This window comes from Rutidosis leptorrhynchoides, chromosome 11, assembly GCF_046630445.1.
Source record: "Rutidosis leptorrhynchoides isolate AG116_Rl617_1_P2 chromosome 11, CSIRO_AGI_Rlap_v1, whole genome shotgun sequence".
In the NCBI taxonomy this organism is placed as follows: domain Eukaryota; kingdom Viridiplantae; phylum Streptophyta; class Magnoliopsida; order Asterales; family Asteraceae; genus Rutidosis; species Rutidosis leptorrhynchoides.
Window position 1 is genome coordinate 239,065,184 of NC_092343.1, and position 17,857 is coordinate 239,083,040.

The 17,857-nt window shown below is 35.5% G+C and overlaps 1 protein-coding gene across 1 annotated transcript; it reads right to left on the reverse strand.

Annotated features, from left to right (window-relative positions):
• Positions 1-401: 401 nt before the first annotated feature.
• On the reverse strand, positions 402-8,342 carry LOC139877680 (prefoldin subunit 6-like). Its single transcript, XM_071865110.1, has 5 exons — positions 8,181-8,342; positions 7,985-8,055; positions 7,016-7,140; positions 6,649-6,709; positions 402-468 (listed from the first exon to the last, which is right to left on the reverse strand). Exons 1-5 carry the CDS (start codon positions 8,269-8,271, stop codon positions 412-414), a joined length of 405 nt encoding a protein of 134 aa, XP_071721211.1. The 5' UTR covers positions 8,272-8,342; the 3' UTR covers positions 402-411.
• Positions 8,343-17,857: the final 9,515 nt, after the last annotated feature.

Below are 17,857 nucleotides of genomic sequence, written 5' to 3' on the forward strand. Positions count from 1 at the left end.
AACCACCAAAAGCCAAAGCCTTGGCTCCTGAACCTGAGTAGCAAATTCAACAGCGACAAATAATGGTTGGGTTACTATGGATGGATGCTTGAATTATATGTAAGAGTATATTGACATAAATATCAAAGATTGAAATTACGGCAGCAGTTTTTGAAATTTGAAATAAGAGACGACATATCACCCTAGGTAAGATCACTATTCAAAATATGAGAACAAGATGTCACATTGATCTCACTTACATATAACATTCTTGATTAAAAATAGAAGTTCAATCATAATCAACATACAAGAAAACAAAGAAAGAGCACACTTCTAATGATACATATTATTATTATTATTATTATTATTATTATTATATTATTATTATTATTATTATTATTATTATTATTATTATTATTATTATTATTATTATTAGGTCTTAGCTTTTCCAGCTTGGAGAGATTGAATCCTTTGCTGTAGCTTGAATATCTGCAACATAAAAAGGTTTTAATTTTTTGGTGTAATTGTCGTCATATGGTAAATGTGCAAATGCATGAGCACCAAGATTTAAGAACTGATGGATCATGATTAATACATATATAAGTCACACCATAATGATAAAGTCAAAAACAAATAATATTATCATTATAACATTGTAAGTGTAAATGGTTTTTAGAAAATAATGCTATCATTATTCAACTAAAATCACATGATCCCACTACTACGTTACCCATACATCGTATATAACATGTTTCAACTTGACATACTGAGTGGATAATAGCATACGAAACTGTAAGGATATTAGGACCCAAAACAACGCAAGTGATTCAACAAGATCACTCACCGATAGTAATTCTACAAGATTACTAACCCACTTAATGAACGAAAGATTATAAATGCAAGAAATGTAAATCGACAAAAAAGATAACGTGGTTATATGCAATCGTTGTGATTGCTTTAGTCCACGGACCAACTAGAGAATGTATTACTGAATATTTGTGGTGTGTTTACAATGAGTTACAAGAGCGTCTATTTATAGAATGGTTTAAGGAGTAAGCTAAAAACAATTCCTTGAAGCTTCATGTGAGTTTCCTGACAGCTTCGTGGAAGCTACATGTGAGTTTCCTGACAGCTGCGTGAAAGCTACATGTGAATTTCCTCACAACTTCGTGGAAGCTACATGTGAGTTTCCTAACAACTTCGTGGAAGCTTCGTGTGAGTTTCCTGGAATCTTCCCTCTAATTGTTTAAAGTTCTCCATATCTCCAACAATCTCCCACTTGGAGACTTTGAACAAACCCAACCTTCGTCAACCCAATATATCAACGATCTAACCAAGAACGTTAAACCACCATTATACCGCCAAACTCCATTTGGGACACGCACACTCAACACATACTTTGGATGAGCAGACTTTCGATACAAGGTCTTCAACACTACTTGTTAGAATTGAAACATTAACTCTCTAATTCTCTAGTTGGGGTCTTCTCTCATCAATTCATTAGAAGACCAATTGAGGTAATGCAAAACCTCAATTTCTCTGTCGTAACAACCTTAGTAAACATATCAGCAGGATTCTTCGTACCAAGGATTTTCTCCAATAATAAAGTACCATCATTTATATGTTGTCGAATAAAATGATACCTTATCTTGATGTGTTTCGTACGTCTATGAAACACCGAATTCTTCCCAAGATGAACCGCACTTTGATTATCAAAATTCAAGACGCAATAGTCTTGTCTTTTACCCAACTCACCTAAGAAGTTTTTCAACCAAACAAGCTCTTTAGAAGCTTCTGCAATAGCCATATATTCGGCCTCGGTGGTTGACAAAGCAACACTCTTTTGTAGTCGAGACATCCAACTAACCGCCGTCTTCCCTATTGTGAAAACATAACCGGTAGTGCTTTTCCCCGAATCGTCACATCCACCCAAATCAGCATCCGCATAACCCCTAAGTATGACATTGCTTTTAGAGAAGCACAATCCCATATTAGAAGTACCTTTTAAATAACGAAGCAACCATTTGACCGCTTCCCAATGCTCTTTCCCCGGATTAGACATATAACGACTTACAACTCCCACTGCTTGAGCAATATCGGGTCTTGTACAAACCATGACATAACTACCCACGGCCGATGCATATGGAACCTTTTCCATATCCGTTTTGTCTTTTACCGTCTTTGGTGATTGACTTTTTGATAACTTAATCGTGCTACCCAAAGGCATAGAACGAGCCTTTGAATTCTCCATATTAAACCTCTCTACTACTTTCTCAATATTTTTGGATTGAGACAAGTATAGAGTATCTTTCACACGATCACGCACAATACTCATGCCAAGTATTTGCCTAGCACCACCAAGATCTTTCATCTCGAATTCACGGGAAAGTAATCCCTTCAACTTGTTAATTTCGGACATGTTGAGACCTGCAAGTAACATGTCATCAACATACAACAATAAGATTATATAAGAAGACTTGAGTTTCTTCAAGTAGCAACAGTGATCCGCTTCACATCTTAAGAAACCAATCTTCTTCATAAAATCATCAAACTTCAAGTACCATTGCCGAGGTGCTTGCTTCAATCCATACAAATTTTTCTTTAGCTTACAAACCCACTTCTCTTTACCCTTTACCTCAAAGCCCTCGGGTTGCCTCATATAGATCTCTTCATCAAGGTTACTATGTAAGAATGCGGTCTTCACATCTAGTTGCTCTAGATGTAAGTCCTCAGATGCAACCATAGAAAGTACCAAACGAATAGTAGTCATCTTCACCACCGGTGAAAATATCTCTTGGTAGTCAACTCCTTTCTTTTGTTGAAAGCCTTTAACCACCAAACGAGCCTTGTACCTTTTCTTGCCATCCAACTCATTCCTGATTCGATACACCCATTTACTTTGCAACGCCCCTTTATCATGAGGTAATTTCACTAGTGACCAAGTTTTATTCTTCTCAAGTGACCCCATCTCTTCTTTCATGGCAAGCTCCCATTGTATGGATTCTTTTGTCTTCCTTGCCTCAAAGTAACTTTCGGGTTCACCATTCTCGGTATAGAGCAAGTAGTTTGCTGATGGAGAATACCTAGGATTAGGTTTGGGCACTCTAGTCGAGCATCTTAGTGTAGGAGCAACCGAAATGGTTGGACCGGTTTCATTTGTTTCCTCCTCATCACTAGAACTCGCACTATGTTCGGAATCATCATCGCTTTCCGAACCATCTCCATCATTAGCATTTTCCGACGCCTCACCGTTAATTGGCAATTCATTGTTACCCGTACTCCCACTAGAACCTGCAAGATCATCAATAGAAACATCGTCAAAAGTAACATGACCCGGTTTAGAACTCCCCGTTTCCGGTTTGCCATAAACCGAATCTTCATCAAAGGTAACATCACGAGAACGAATCACTTTTCTAGCTTCGTTATCCCAACAACGATAACCCATTTCATCCGACCCGTAGCCTACGAAAATACACTTCTTTGACTTAACTTCAAGCTTGTCTCTATCCGCATCTTTGGTCTTCACATAAGCATTACACCCAAAGATCCTAAGGTGATTATAACTCACCTTCTTACCTTGCCATTCTTCTTCGGGAATTCGGAAACCCAACGGTGTTGAGGGTCCCCTATTTATCAAATAAGCCGCCGTGTTAACCGCATCCGCCCAAAATATTTTAGGCAAACCGGCATGTAGTCTCATACTCTTAGCCCTTTCATTTAACGTACGATTCGTACGTTCGGCGACCCCATTGTGTTGCGGTGTCTCTGGTACCATTTTCAACATTCTAATACCGAGCTTTGCACAATGGTCTTTAAACTCAAGACTACCATATTCCCCTCCATTATCCGACTTCAAGCACTTGACTTTCAAATTAGTCTCATTTTCTACCATAGCTTTCCACTTCACAAATGTATTAAATACATCAGATTTAGCTTTAAGAAGATAAACCCATACCTTTCGAGTGGAGTCGTCAATGAAGGTGACATAATAGCGAGAACCTCCATGTGATTCTACATTCGTTGGACCAAATACATCCGTATGAACAAGCTCCAATTTCTCCAACTTAGGATCATTCCCCGATTTCTCAAAAGTCACCTTCTTTTGCTTCCCATATACACATGGTTCGCAAAACCCAAGTTCTATCTTTTTCAAATCCGGAATTCTCCCACTCGAAACAAGCATCTTCATACCCTTCTCACTCATATGCCCGAGTCTTCGGTGCCATAGAGTTGATTCAGACTCAACATTAACCATAGCAACCACCGTGTCTTCATCAAACACTTCAACCATATAAAGAGTTCCCCTTTTATGTCCACGAGCCACGACACAACTACCCTTAACCACCTTCCATTGGCGGTTTTCAAAAGTAACCGCGTTACCTTCATCATTTAATTGACCAACCGAAATAAGTTTCCTTTTTAATTTAGGAATGTACCTTACGTTTTTCAAGGTCCAATTAGAGCCAAGAGTAGTCTTCAATAAAACATCTCCAATGCCCTCTATATTGAGTTGTTTGTCGTCCGCCAATCTCACCTTGCCTTGATATGAACGAAAATTCTTCATCATGCTTTTGACATGAGTAGCATGAAACGAAGCTCCCGAATCCAAAATCCAAGACTCCATAGAATTTTCAACACTACATAAAAGTGCATCATCACTTTCTTCCTCGGTCAAGTTCACACCTTTCGCCAGACCATTTTTACAATTCCTTTGAAAGTGCCCTTTTTGATTACAACCCCAACAAACAGCTTCACTTCTATCTTTCGATGGATACCTCTTCTTAGACTTCTTTCTACCCTTCTTCTCACCGCGATCAAATTTCCTACCACGGTTTTCGGTACTTAACAAAGAACCGGATGTCGATTCCCCCGAGTTTCTCCTACGAGTATCTTCACCAAGAATCAAATCCCTTATTGCTTCAAACGCTAGCATAGTAGTTCCCGTAGAGCTACTAACCGCGGTAACCGTACCCGACCAACTTTCCGGTAATGATGAAAGCAAGATTAGTGCTTTTAGTTCATCATCAAACTTAATCTCTACCGATTCAAGCCTTGAAACGATATTATTAAATTCATTAATATGATCCGTTGCACTCGTACCTTCCTTCATCTTTGTATTGAACAACTGACGCATGAGAAATACCTTATTAGAAGCGGTAGGTTTCTCATACATGTTAGAGAGTGCTTTCAAGCAAGCAAACGTCATCTTCTCATTCACAACGTTGTATGCAACGTTCTTAGCAAGTGAAAGATGAATAGCGCCCAAAGCTTGACGATCCAAAAGCGTCCAATCGGCATCGTTCATGCTTTCAGGCTTGGTCTCTAACAAGGGTTGGTGTAGCTTCTTTTGATACAAGTAATCTTCAATTTGCATCTTCCAAAAGCCAAAGTCTCTCCCATCGAATCGGTCGATTCTAAACTCCCCGTCTTCCGCCATCGTTCCCTTAACGAAACCTTTTGCTCTGATACCAGTTGTAAGGATATTAGGACCCAAAACAACGCAAGTGATTCAACAAGATCACTCACCGATAGTAATTCTACAAGATTACTAACCCACTTAATGAACGAAAGATTATAAATGCAAGAAATGTAAATCGACACAAGAGATAACGTGGTTATATGCAATCGTTGTGATTGCTTTAGTCCACGGACCAACTAGAGAATGTATTACTGAATATTTGTGGTGTGTTTACAATGAGTTACAAGAGCGTCTATTTATAAAATGGTTTAAGGAGTAAGCTAAAAACAATTCCTTGAAGCTTCATGTGAGTTTCCTGACAGCTTCGTGGAAGCTACATGTGAGTTTCCTGACAGCTGCGTGGAAGCTACATGTGAGTTTCCTAACAACTTCGTGGAAGCTTCGTGTGAGTTTCCTGAAATTTTCCCTCTAATTGTTTAAAGTTCTCCATATCTCCAACAGAAACTTCATCTTATGACAAGTCAAATTATGATGATATTTGTAGCTATCTACATGAACATCCACTTAATGTTAATACTTAAACGAACTCAATAACAAACCTGGTATAAATGATGGTTTACAATTTACTTACTTTGTTTTATTATTAATATGAAGAAAGAAACAATGAAAAATGATATAAAAACACTAATAAAACTGTCCTAAATTAGAAACAAAAAATGTGGTGATAAGTGTTAGGTTTGCTAATGTATTTTTAGTAACACCACAATGTATAACACGGCAGGTGCTTCGTTAACTAACCGTTTTGCTACAAAAACCACTATGGTCTCAAGCAATGATGCAAATTTCGACCAACTAACGCAAAAAATAGGTCGATATGGGTTGCGTCTTACCCCAAACGGGTCAAATGCGTCAAGTCAAAAGAACTAGTCAACACAGGCAAGCGTTGAATGTCACCCAAAACAAATTTTAATGACAAAACAAATTTTAACCAATATAAGAGTTCATGAAAACGGTAACGGGGAATCAAATAAGCGCATTGCACACTAGAGATGTACAGCATGAAATGCAAAATTCAAATCTATAGAACCCTAGTATTCTCGTAAACCATGTGACGCTAAATTTGATGCATACAATTCACGTATAGACGTGATAATGAGACCCCCATGAATCTTCATACATTGTATATATAAGATACAGATATAAAAAATATAAAATATTACATCATGTAAAGAGAAAAGGTTGTAACTCACCGCTTCTTTCTTGCTATTTTGCTTTTCCTCCATATCCTGAAGAGTTGAATCAAGACGCTTCCTGTTGTAATAATTATATCAAATTCAATTTCACAGTTTAAAAAATTAACTAAAATAACAAACATAAATGAGAATTCAAGCATAGCATTGTTAAATTGTTTGATGGTTGGATATCTATTTAAAACGTAAATCCAAAAAAAAAAAAAAAAAAAAAAGACGCCGACTTAAGTGCATAATGATGCCTCCACAAAACTATTACACGATGTAATCACATCATCATCAAACTAATTAATAGAACTCTTTAACAAGGATTTACGTAACTAAATTTTTAATTATTAAAACAAAAACCGATAAGCTGTTAAAATACAGTTCAGCAGAGATATATTCAATTCTCTTTCGAACATTTGCATTTGCTTCCGCAAGATCCTGCTTTACCAGCACTGGTCCTATTAGTTTGTAGACATTTGCATCCTCCTTCAACAGCTCCAGTTCCTATGAAACCACAATATAAAATAGTGAACAGTTAAAAATAAATGCAACCATTTATCAAAGATTGTAGTATCTAGCATTAAAAAAATATTAAAAACTTTATTTTTATTTTTATTTTTAATTCATCTCAACATGGATTTTTTGGAACAAATTAAAAACAATGTTATTCAACTCTCAAATTCCAAAAACTATGAATTGTTGAAACTTGAAACCCATTATCATCAATTTTAATATCCTTTCTTATTTTAATTTTCTTAAGACAACATTTTAGAAACAAAACCAAAAGCTGAAAAATTTATTTTCTAGCTGTTGTAAAATCAATATATGCAATCCCAGACACTCATGTTCTATGCTACATATAATTGAAGACAATAAAATAAAAGGTGATGTTTAGATTAAAATATGGAATCTCTATGGGTGTTTATTTATTTTCTAATACCAAACTCATTACTCATTCCCGTACCCATCAAGCAAAAAACTAACAAATTCGATTACTTGAATAAATAATCCCAAAATAAAGTAGGGTATTGTCCCCGCAGCTTTGGCAGTGGACATGTGGTGGTGCCTAGCACCCCCGCCGGGCTAGAGGTCTCAGGTTCGAGCCTCGTCACCTACAAAGGATATTATTTGAAAGAAATTCCTTGAGGGTGGCCCAAAGCGAAGATTTTACCGACCCGCTCCGGGACTAAGGTCCGGCCCGCCTGCCCCGTATGGGATGGTTTAAGGGTCGGATCCCCTGAGTGTGGTTCGGGTTTCCTGCCCGAACGCGTGTGCGCAAATGATGACTAGGCTTCGGTCCGGACTGATGCAAGCTTGCCGTTCAAAAAAATAAAATAAAGTAGGGTACCTTAAGAACAAGCTCATTTTCACCAAGCTGGATAGTGTACTTCTTTCTTACTTGGTGATTTTTTGATATATCTGTAGCAATAGTTATCAAGCAAATATCCATCCAATAAAACATATATCATCGATCGATATACCGTAAGTAATAACTTTTGTTACTTTAAAATTATGGAAGAACAAAGAAAGAGTAAAAGACTTGCCCTTTTGAATTTTGCTAAGATCATTGGCTTTGGCTTCCAAGTCCTTCTGTAAATCTCGTGCAGCAGCTGACGGTGATGATGAAGAGGCCATTTTCTTTGTGAGTACTAGGATCCAAACAAGGGTTGATGATCCGACTGAATATGGGCGGCCCGGTTCAGTTGGGTAACAATCTGGGCCTGTGGGTCTTTCCAGGTAAAAATTATTGACAATTTTAACCCATTTACTTGAAAATAAAATTTATTTCTTAAATAAAGTAGGTAGAGCTAGAGTTGTCTACTAGAGCTTATTATTTTTTTTATAAATGTTTGATCCCATAGTTATAACTGAAGTTTATTTGTGTAAAATGACTAAAACTAGAAAAAAATTCGACCGCGCATTGCTGCGGTTATATTCAACGCGCGGTCGAATTTGGATATACGTTGTTTGGTACCTAATATATCTAATAATTTGGGTTGTTTGTTGTACGTTTATGTATATGTATGAAATATAATCCGAAATATTTAGTGTTTTTTTTAACGTTGTCCGTTTCGCGTATAGTTAGTCCCGTTGAGTTCGTTAGATTATTTCAAGTTGAACGGTGGTCTCGGAAAAATTTAACTCGCACCGAGCGAGAAGATACGGCCCGTAAAAAAATCGGGTGGAATTAGTTTTTTTTATTTTAATAAAATTATATATTTACACTTTCTACCCTAAGGAAAATGAAAACCTGGGGGCCGTTGTGTAAACTGAGTCAAAGTTGAGGGGCCGAGTACAGTGTGAACGCAAACTCAAAACAACAATCAGAAACGACAAAATTTCGGGCGTTTTTTAGTATATGACAAAATTTCGGGAGTTTTTTAGTATATAGGGATAATGACAATTGTATAATATGTAAAATAATTAAATGTAGGGCTTTAAGTATTTTTAGATTTCAAAAGCTCTACTTTTTTTAATAAGTTACTTATGAAGAGCTTATAACATACATAAACTCTATTTTTTATGATGTACCAAATAAAGCTTATAATTTGTAGCTTAATATAATTATAAGCTCGAGCTATTGTAATCTCTGGTAGGTTTTTAAAATGATATACCAAACCAACCCTAAGATTTCATCTTAAATCGAGAAAATATTTTTGGCATAATAGACGACGAAAAATTGTCCGATATTAGTGCAGACAATCTTATAATATGTGTTTATGTTTTTTAAGGGATTAACCCGATAAATTAATAAATAATAATAAAATTGAAAATTTCTTAACAATAAAACAATCAAACTAACAAAATTACCATAAGTGAACAAATAAACCTGGCGCAACAACTATCAATAACTAACACTAAGAAATATTCCATATACGCTTCACGTGTTGTACTTTGCGAGAGTCCTTTAACCGCTGAGACATAAGCTTCAACCTCACATTCGAATATATAACTTTAAATACTTTGTTTGTCCTACAAGATGTTTTGTTAAAAAATAGTTGTTTTGTTTCTGCCATATGTAGTAACCGATGCTGCAAACATAAACTTGGCCACCACCCCTTGTCATCTGATGGGAAATTGTCGCCGATAACAAGACCACATCTTTTTATTTTCTGGTTGTCGTCGACCAATTAATAAAATGTATTTTGAATATCCAAAACATTACAATACTAAACTAGCTACTATTATTACTAATATAGAGAGAATAGAGATATAACCAAAAGAAAATTACCTAGAACAAAATTAGAGAGAAAACATGTTTATCTGTGTTTTTTGGTATATGAGAATTGTTTGATATGGAAACAACAGGGTTTCCTATTTGTGGAGAATATACGTCAAACTAACATGGCCATATAAGACCTGAAACATGCCGTATACGGTTGAGGGTATAAAGGCAACGATCGTATACGGCCCAATACGGGGCGTGTACTAGGGATGACAACGAATCGAATATGGATCGGTGATGCCGTATTCATATCCATATCCATTTAGTTTTTTTGCATCCATATCCATTTAATAAAAGTTCATCCATTCATATCCATATCCATTGGATTAAGTGGATTAATGAATATTCACTAGATATTGAAAAAGTATTATATTATTTCCTAAAATACGATGAAAACAAAAGCGTAGTATAACTAATATAAATATAATCCACAAGAATATGTAATCTTTGTCGAAGATAGACCACAATCTGTTAAATTTACTATTAAACATAGATTATGAAAAATTAAATATGTAATTTTTATGTTAATTTTGTTAGATGTACGTGTTTATTGTAACATATCATGATTGTTTTCTTATAAAGTTGAAAGCAAAATGTAAATCTTACGGTAAATGCATTTGTAATAGTAAATAAGTAAGCATTTATTTATATTTATGTATTATGTATTTGTATATGTATTTCGGGTGTTAATGGATATATCCATAGATGAAACTTTTCATCCATATCCATATCCATATCCATTTAAGTTCATCTATATCCATATTCATATCCATTTAGGTTCATCCATATCCATCACGAAGCGGGTGGATCGAGCCGATTTCCACTGGATCGGGTGGTCATTGTCATCCCTAGCGCATACGGCTGACAGTGGGCGTACACGACCCGTTCTAAACCATATACGGTGTGTGCAGTTATTGCTTGTGTCGTATACGGCTAATGGAGGGTCGTATATAGTATGTGGAGGCCGTATACGCCTGGGCCATATACACATAGGGAAAGTCTCGGGCCGTACACGGCTTGTCACGGACCATATACAGTTCTTTATCTTCTCGTGTGTTTGTGTTCTTGTTTTGGTCATAACTTCTTCATTCCTTGAACTTTTTCAATGATTATTGAATCCACACATATGTAATTTCATGATGTACAAAATGAGTACAAATAGGGCTATGTTTAGATAATTTAAAAGATATGCTTCATCAGTTTTTCTCAATTATACTCGTTTTTTGCACGGTATTAGTGATTATTCAAATATTGTATATATTTTAACCACTTTGACATATTATTAAGAATAAGCACCAATTTTTGGATCATAATGTCATTATTTAAGTTAAAATTGTGATTGATAATGTATGTAAAAACATGACTTTTAACGTGTTATTACACTATCAAGGGAGTTTGGGCCAATATTATATAACAATGCAGCAACATTAACGGATAAAAGGTTAATCATGAATGATGTTATTGCCAAGAAATTTGGAGATGTTAGACATATTCATTTATGGAAGGATTTGTAGATTGGTAGTGCCTCGTTATGAATTCGTTATAATAAATAGTTTCATTTGGAAGCTGAGAAAGATGATGTTGCTAGTTGATGCTCCCAAGGCTTGTAGGTTTGGAATTGAAATCGATCTAATAATGTATTATTAGAGATAGTCCCTTACAGGCGATGGAGTGTACTCTGTTAGCATGGCTAAAAGACATATGAACCAAGTTATGTGACCTGTGCAAGGTCCTCACATACGTTGGTACAAAATTCTTCTGGGTAAAGTAAATATGTTTTTATGGTGTTTTTGTTTCAATAAGTTGCCTCTTCATTTGAATCTATGTCGAACAGGGATGGCTATTACTCTTATATACTAATTAGCACTTGAATTTTGGTCGTTTGAGTATTAAGACACTATTATAAACGACATAACCATAACACAATCGTCATTTTATTATGGTGTTTTACAACCTTCACATTCATTACTTTTTATGATTCGGAAGATAAATGAAGAGTTCTCTCTTCATCTTTGGTTTTCATATTTGATTTGTTGCGATTGGGAAGACAAACTAGCGTCATTATCATTTGCTTTCACTCTTTTCCGTTCTCTTTAGTCACAATCGATTTTTTATGAACCTGAAAACTTAGGTGGAACTCCTTTATGTAACTTCAATTGGGAGACATGGAATACAGGATGAATCTGAGAAGTATCTGGTAACACCAATCTATAGGCTACAGCTCCAATCTTAGCTGTAACTTGAAAAGGGCCATAAAATTTAGGCATGAGCTTATGGTGTCTTGACCCCCTCAAAGTAACTTGTCTGTATGGTTGTAGCTTGAGATAAACCTAATCTCCCACAGTAAATGACCTATCAGGCCTCCTTTTATCAGCCACATTCTTCATTCGATCTTGTGCTCTTGCCAAGTGAAATTTAAGCAGTTTGATTGCTTCCTCCCTAGCTACCAATGTTCTATCCACAGCATCAACTCGACTGTCCCCTTTAGTATACAAGATTGTAGCAGGTGGTGGTTGACCATACACCACTTCAAATGGTGTAACATTGATGGCAGTGTGAAAATTGGTATTGTACCAATATTCTGCTAATGATAACCAATTAACCCATTCTTTTGGATTGTCTCCAGCCATACACCTCAAGTAACACTCTAAACATTTGTTAACAACCTCAGTCTAGCCATCAGATTGAGGATGATAGGCTGTACACATGTGCAGCTTGACTCTCAATAGTTTGAATAACTCCTGCCAAAAGCGACTAAGAAACACCTTATCTCTGTCACTTATTATAGCCTTAGGCAAGCCATGCAACTTGTAAATGTTGTTAAGAAACACATAAGCAACTTGTTGAGCTGTAAAAGGGTGTGCTAGTGGTAAGAAATGACTGTACTTACTTAACCTATCAACCACAACTAGAATGACACTTTTGCCCTGTGATATGGGCAATCCCTCTACAAAATCCATAGAGATTTTAGTCCACACACTAGTTGGTATAGGTAAAGGTTGTAATAAACCTGGGTAGGCTGCCAAATCAGCTTTGTACCTTTGACATTTAGCACATTCCCTGATGAAATTCTTAACTTGTCTTCACAATTTCTTCCAATACAAACAACTAGTAAGCCTCTGTATAGTAGCATTAACCCCTGAATGTCCACCATTTGAACTATCATGATAGTGTTTCATTAAGTCTTGCCTTAGCTGCACATCATTGCCCACCACAAGCTTGCCTTTCCATTTCAACTGGTTATTGTGCCAAACATAATGCTCAGAGTAAGTAGGATTAGCTATAAGCCTAGTAATTAGTTGCTGCAAGTCTGCATCATTTTCAACACTTCTTTGAATTCTATCTACTATGTCAGTGTGAACTGTGGAGACCACTATTTCATACAACTGTACACTATGCTCCAATCTTGATAATGAATCTGCAGCAGCATTATCTATTCCCTTCTTGTAAATTAATCATACCCTAGTAACTTGGGTAACCACTTCATTCGAGTAGGTGTTGAAATCCTTTGATCTAACAAGTATTTAATAATTATATGGTCAGTCTTAATTTTAAAGTCCAAAAGATAACCTTTTCACTTCTCTAATGCCAAGATAACAGCTAGAAACTCCTTTTCATATGTGGAAAGAGTTTGGTATCTAGGAGATAAAGTCTTACTGAGGTAAGCTATAGGATGACCATTTTGCTGTAAGACTGCCCCAATTCCAATGCCAGATGCATCTGTTTCTGTGATGACCCGTCCAAATCCATATAGACGAATACATCATTCATCGATTTCTTTGCGAGGTATTTGACCTCTATATGATACGTTTTGTAAAAATTGCATTCTTTTGAAAAGGCACACCATAAATGAATATTTAAATCCAAGGTTTTCGACATCTGATGATTTCTACATATAGACAATCACCGTAAATAATAGTTTACAATAATACTTCCTTTGACAATGTAGTCAAAATAGATACATGGTGATGATTTTGTGAATGCAACATTTTCTCGAATAAAGCATGTATGACTCCATGCACATAGCTTGTATAACGTATAAACAGAACACTTCTAGGAACCTGAGAATAAACATGCTTGAAAGTGTCAACACAAAGGTTGGTGAGCTCATAGTTTTAATGTTTCGCATAAACTGTATATAAAGGTGGATCACAAGATTTCAGTTGTTTCATCCAGAAACGTTTATCAAAATATTCTACCAAATTGAGCACCCTGGTAACTAAGCTTTAATGTTATAATAAGTACCCCTGTTTTAACATACATGTAACCAACATGTACAATACACGTAATCCAACGTGTATTAAACTCAAATAGCATACGTCTGTTTTATAGTTCAGGCTAGGGTTTCTCTACCTGGAACAGACGGGGATGTCAAACCCTATGGATCCATATACAACTACTCGCGCTCACCAGTTCTTATAACTGGTAGTTACTAGTTATCAAAGCTAAGGGATTTTCGGTTCAAACTCGGTGTAGAATTTAGTATTTACTTGTATCCATTGTGTTTAAAATAAAGTGCATGTATTCTCAGCCCAAAAATATAGATTGCAAAATCAATTAAAAAGGGAGCAAATGAAACTCACCTTAGCAGCACATAAGGTCATTCACTGAAATGTGACCGAAACTCGGAATGCAAAATAACCGTAGATCTCAACCTAGAGAACATATGTTGGTCAATACATGTCTAATAAGCTAGGTCGGGTCATAGTGTATCACAATCCTAATGCTGGAGATAGTCATACAAAAGTTAACAAAAGACATCTCAAAAGTTAACCTGACCCAATATGATCTTTAAATCTATACATGTCTATTAACATAGTATAAGTCTTAATAATTGAATGAATTTATAGTTTATCAAACTCAAAATATTATTTATTTCAGGAGCTATGTTATATTTGAATTGTCATGGCAATCGAACATATTTTACTATTTCACATAGTTTTTCAATACTTGTAAAATCAGATTATAGTGTTTATAAGGCTTTGAAATATGATAAAACAGTCAACTTTGACAATTGTTCAACGAGACGTGTGTAGCGACCTGACAAAATCGTCATTGACGGCGCCGTCTACTTAGGTCCCGTCACGTGGTCATAAGTCTTTAAAATAACGTTTGACCAAAATATGTCGCATTCATTTCAATTATAAGGATGTTTTAAGGTTTACAAAGTAGGTTCGACGACCAAACATGTTACAATGTTATAAGTACAATTGAAACCTATGCGACACAAATTAAGTTAAGTTAAAAGACGCTCCACGTATGCATGTATACTCGACATCCAAGCAAGTATCAAAAGTAATGATCGGAAGCATGTATCACAAAACGTTCAAGGACCTGAGAAAAACATAGAAATTTGTCAATGAAAACGTTGGTGAAATCATAGGTTTAAGTAAGTAAGTACAAATGAACCACAAGATTTATATCATTGAAATAATAGTAAACCATTCTAAAATTTTTATCACGAGCACCCAATTATCAAGGCTTAACTTTCCATCCATAGAACCCCACCACAATAGTGTTAGAACATACACTGTTTCTCGAAAATATATTCGAGCCGAATAACGGTAGCGAACCGTCCGAATGAGAGTTTGTCAAACCCATATGGCCATATAACATAAGTTCTCGCTTACACCCGGCAAGTGTAACTAATGATAATCGAATTGAGGATTTTTGTTCAAACTCGTATGTAGAATGTTTGTTTTCCTGTACTTGTGTTCACTTAGTAAAAAGAAACGTTTATGTTTTCTCATCCCAAATGTAAGTTCAAAAGAGTAAAAGTGGGCCTATGATCTCACCTTGAGTGCAAGCGTATAAAAGTACTTCGCAAGTAAACGTGTGCAAGAACGAATGCTAGTCTTGACCTAAACAAGTAGGTCGTATCAATAACGGTAAACACGATTGGTCAAAGTGTTCAATTAGTCTTATGGCTCGTTACGACTCGATGATATAGCATGTGAGTCATGTTGTCAAGTTTCATGCAATATACAAGTATGAAAGCACGTTAGAACGATTGCGTAAGTATTTGGTTAAGTTTGATCAAAAGTCAACTTTGGTAGGGTAAAAGTCAACGAAAAAGTCAACACGTTCAGGTCGAGTCCTGAACTATTTTTCTAAGGTTTTTAATCATATATAAGCATGTTAGAACAAGTTACATGTGAATCGGAGGTGCGTAGCATACTTAGAATTAAACGAAAAATAACCAACCAAATCAGAACCTGACAGTTCATCTGGACGGCATCCCAATATGCTGGACGGCGTCTAGTATTGAAGGACTGGACGATGTCCCAATATCTGGACGGCGTCCAAATTAGTATCCAGGTCCTGTTTGCTGAAACTCTCAAGTGCACGAACCAAAACCCAAACAATCCCAATTTATGACCCGCAAACAATCAAAACATGTATCTTATATCATCGGAAAGGTATTTTGACGAGCAAAACAACTAAGCATATTTCATCAATCAATCTACCACTTACAACAAGCAAAACCGCATTAAATGCTCATCCTTAATTGTATCCAAGTTCATAAATCTCATTTCATGATTCGGGCAACCAATTTACATGTATGATATGCCGTTCCGAAGGTAATCAAGCATACAATCCAACCAAACACTTACCAACAACAATTCATGGCATTCAATGCATCAAATATTCACATTTAGTTCTATCAAACCCTAACCAACATCACCAAAATCAATAATCAAGTTTATGAAGTTTTCTAAAGCAACCTACACATCAAATTGAAGCTAGTGATACTAGTAACACAATTAAAACATGAACTTTTAACATCTAGCAACTTTTAAGCAACTAAATCTCAAGAACAACACACCAAAATTCAAGTTCATGCTAGTTACTTCAAAACAACAAGATCGAGCATACAAATCATATATTCATGTTAGACTTGAGCCATATACACTAATTAACACTTTTATAAGTTAAAAACATCAAGAACACAAAATCTAGTGATTTTAGAAAGTTACCCAAATGTAATGAAATCGGTATGGAATCGAAGAGGAAGATGCAAGGATTCAAAATATGTAATTTGTTTTGTAAAACACTTGCTAAATCGGGTTTGGATGATGATTCTTTGGATTGAATGATTGAGAGAAAGTTGAAGTAGTAAAAACAGAAAGAGGAGAAATGAATTGATGAGAGTGAAGGGTTGACCCTTTGACCTAGTCAAAGGTTTGGTCCCTTGGCGAGTTTGGTCCATCAAGTTTCATTCGGGTGCGTGAATTACCTAAACGAGTTAATTTAAAACGCGTATCAACGGGAGATTTTATAATTAAATAACGGACTTTAAATTATTTAAACGGAAAGTAAACGGAAAAAGGCGGGATGTTACAACGTGCCTTATATAAAATTTTGTTTACTCGACTAATAATAATTGGAAATTCAATTTATCAATCTCACAAACAAGTTGTTTAAATATCAATTGTAGATTCAAAAACAATTTCAATTAATATTAATCATAATTCAGTTGACCATAACTTTTAATCCGTTTCTCGAAAACACACGATATCTAAATGAAAAGTTATTAATTTTTCGATAGCTTTCTAACGACATGCATATCATATACTTTATATCAGTAGCATATGTATCAATTTTGTGATTCATCATAAACTAGCTAACGACAAAATTAAAGCATACAAGCATGAATAAACATATATACTCGAGCACTAGACATGGATACACTATTAATATATAAAAGATAAGATATGAATGCTCACGTATCAATATTGTGATTCAATATTGCAGGAAAATACGTAGACGCAACAGAGATGATAAACACTTGGTTTGACTTACGAACAATACCCACGAACATTACCCATAACCTCCATAGCTATAACCCATTATTTTCTTAGTTCTATCCCGCTCGAAACTCGTTTTGAAAATAACCCGCTCATAACCTCGTCGTAATATTTTATGTAATAATAATACTCCGGACTATAAGATTAATAATAATATTAATCTTAATAATAATAATAATAATAATAA

Coding starts and splice junctions, on each gene's coding strand:
- LOC139877680 (XM_071865110.1), bottom strand. CDS start 8,271: ATGGCCTCTTCATCATCACCGTCAGCTGCTGCACGAGATTTACAGAAG. Junction 8,056..8,180: donor TCTTAGCAAAATTCAAAAGG/GCAAGTCTTTTA, acceptor CTATTGCTACAG/ATATATCAAAAAATCACCAA. Junction 469..6,648: donor AAAATAGCAAGAAAGAAGCG/GTGAGTTACAAC, acceptor TTTATGTTGCAG/ATATTCAAGCTACAGCAAAG.